The following is a 2723-nucleotide window of genomic DNA, read 5'->3' as shown; positions in this document are numbered from 1 at the left end:
TGATTATAGATTAATGAGATAAAAATAAATTGTTGGTAATATTTATATCGAATGTAAACAGTTGCCTACAATACAATGTTTTCATAATATTTGCAACACTCTTAAATGAATGTATAGAAAAGCGGACTGCACACGTCTGAATGTGACCTTATTATCTGTGAAGCCATTGTCAATGTCAATACAATAAGCAGGGTATGAGCACTCGTGACTCGGTTCGGCCCGTAGCGTTAGTTTACTACAGCGTGACCCGAATAGACCCAGCCATGCAGTTGGGGTGTTGCGTACTTTATTTATAGAATAATTGGACACTGCACCACACCATGCACTGAAATAAAACTTGTACTAATTATTCAAGAAGTCATTGCCAAACAATATTAATACAATACGCAGGTGCAAGCACCTGTCATCCGATTTAAAAGGGTATCGTGTATTTACTATAGAGTGTTCTGACCTAGTCAGTATGGGTGACGCGCGCACTTTATTTACAGAACAATAGGATATTGCACCACAACGTGCACTGCTGTGACCCCGTTTCTAAAAATAGATGGTGCCTGGCGCCTTTTGGCGTTGAACCGGCAAAGTATTATCATCATTAAAGATAAAACGTGCTACATTTTGTCATTAGTAGCAAATACTTTTTTATATGCACCATTCCACAAACAGGATAGCACATACCATGGCCTTTGATATGCCAGTTGTGGTGCACTGGCTAGAACAAAAAATAACCCAATATCTCACTGATGGGGATTTATCATACACCAACCATGCATCAAGCGAGCATTTTAATACTGGGCTATGTTCTGCCCTGGCAGGAACAAGAAATAGCTCAATGGACCCACTGCACATCAGGCAAGTGCTCTACCACTCGTGTAAGTCCCAACCTCATTATGGAATATCTCCTTTATCAATGTACATCTTTCATGTTCATGCACATACATAAACCTACCTACAGTTGTACACACATGCATTGTTATACCTACTTTTTTTTTACAAAGTTGGTATGTAATTTAAAAATATATAATTTGAATCAGTCATTTACATTTTATGTACTCTATGTATAGTGTATGCAAATTTGTTTAATTGTTTTAAAATAAATAACAATTATTTCTAATTTGTTGCAGTGTAAATAGTAGTGAAATAAAATATTCACTATATTTTCATATTGTGTGCATTATCTGTTACACATAGGCCTACTTATTATGTATACTGTATACTGGAAGCTGGTAAAAAAAAAAAGTAGGTACGTTTCGGTTTGGGTACGGTTTGACGTGTATCCTAAATACGGTACCTAATTATCATATTTGTAAATAGTTTTAAAATATGACTACAAACATTTCACCTGAACATTTAGAGAATGATATCCCTTCCTGTTTACAAAATCCTCTTCGTTTTTGTTGGGTGCCTGAATTCTTATTTGAGTACCATCTATGCAACCAACAACATTAGGAAAACCTGAAATGAATGCAAATAATTGTTTTGTGCTATGTTTTCTGCATAAAATGTGAAAAAAATACACGTACGCAAACAAATAATACAAATAAATAATTCATTTGAAAAAGGGAATCATATCTGCTGCAATTCGAAAGAAATTCACTTATTATTTGTACCATATTTGTATGAAAGCAAGAGTTGGGATTTTTATTCATATTGTTCTCCCCAGGGCAATATATTGTTTTTAAATATTCAGTTTCAGCAAGAGGGGTTATGCCCACCGTCTCCACCCCATCCCCTGCATGTATCTAAATATGTCATGATGTAAGATGTAATAAAAATCTATGGCACTGTACTATAAAAAATATTTATGGAACTGTACTGTACATAGACGATTGGAATGATGTCCCTTGCCTAATACGTGAAAATTGTTTTTATTGACAGTAGAGAGCGACCAAGTTGAACATGTAAAAATTACCTGAAATTTGATGAAAAGACTGCTTCATTTTTCTAATGTATTCGTTGTTTGGTAGGTGTAGAAATCGTCCAGCGATGTTACCTAGTGCCGTACAGACATTGACGACGATAGGGCCAACACTGGCCCGGGAAACGTTCATGGCATCGCCCAGCAACATCTGGTTTGAACCACATGCCAAAAAACGCAAACAAATCAACACTTGATTCAGGGGAGGAATCGAAACATTCCTCAGGGTTCGGCGTTCCAATGGAACAGCCAACAAACCGGTAATGTACATAATTGTTGCAGGTAAAAAACGAAAACGTTGAAAAACACATTCCGCGGACATATCCTCAAGTGGATTTGATCTATCTTTAAAAATTCTTGGTTTTCTAACAATAACATTCCTCACATTATGTAACAACCGTCTTCTCCTTCTCCCAGTTCTAGCCATTTTTATAAGGTATTATGGGATATTTCATTTCAGACTCTAACCTAGAGTCTGGGTGGCTAGCAGACTCGAATTTTACAGACTCGAGACTCTAATAGTCTCGAGTCTGGACTCGAAAAGTTTTATAAGCACCAATTTCTTCGAGTCCAGACTCGAGACTCTAATAGAGTCTCGAGTCTGGACTCGAAAAGTTTCATAAGCACGGGGCCTGGTGCAGAGAACACGTTCCTAAACGTTTCGAACACGACGAGAACGAACTCGAAACAACTTGGCGGCAAACGAAGAGGATTTGATTTCGTAACTTATTTCTTTAGTTGACCAAATATATATTATATACTCTTCAATTATGTATTTAAGTCTATTTTGTAAACATTAAAGGGACAT

At 36.5% G+C, this 2723-nt stretch overlaps 1 protein-coding gene across 1 annotated transcript in view; it reads right to left on the bottom strand.

Moving 5' to 3' along the window:
- Positions 1–2342, bottom strand: part of LOC121373154 — a 44031-nt gene extending 41689 nt beyond the window's left edge. The window contains exons 1-2 of the mRNA XM_041499607.1: positions 1910–2342; positions 1340–1452 (exon numbers count right to left, since the gene is read on the bottom strand). Of these exons, the coding sequence (XP_041355541.1) occupies positions 1340–1452; positions 1910–2342 (546 nt within the window). The remainder of the gene's footprint in view (positions 1–1339; positions 1453–1909) is intronic.
- Positions 2343–2723: the final 381 nt, after the last annotated feature.

This window comes from Gigantopelta aegis, chromosome 5 (assembly GCF_016097555.1).
Source record: "Gigantopelta aegis isolate Gae_Host chromosome 5, Gae_host_genome, whole genome shotgun sequence".
Lineage (NCBI taxonomy): Eukaryota > Metazoa > Mollusca > Gastropoda > Neomphalida > Peltospiridae > Gigantopelta > Gigantopelta aegis.
This window is presented reverse-complemented; position numbering and strand designations above follow the sequence as displayed.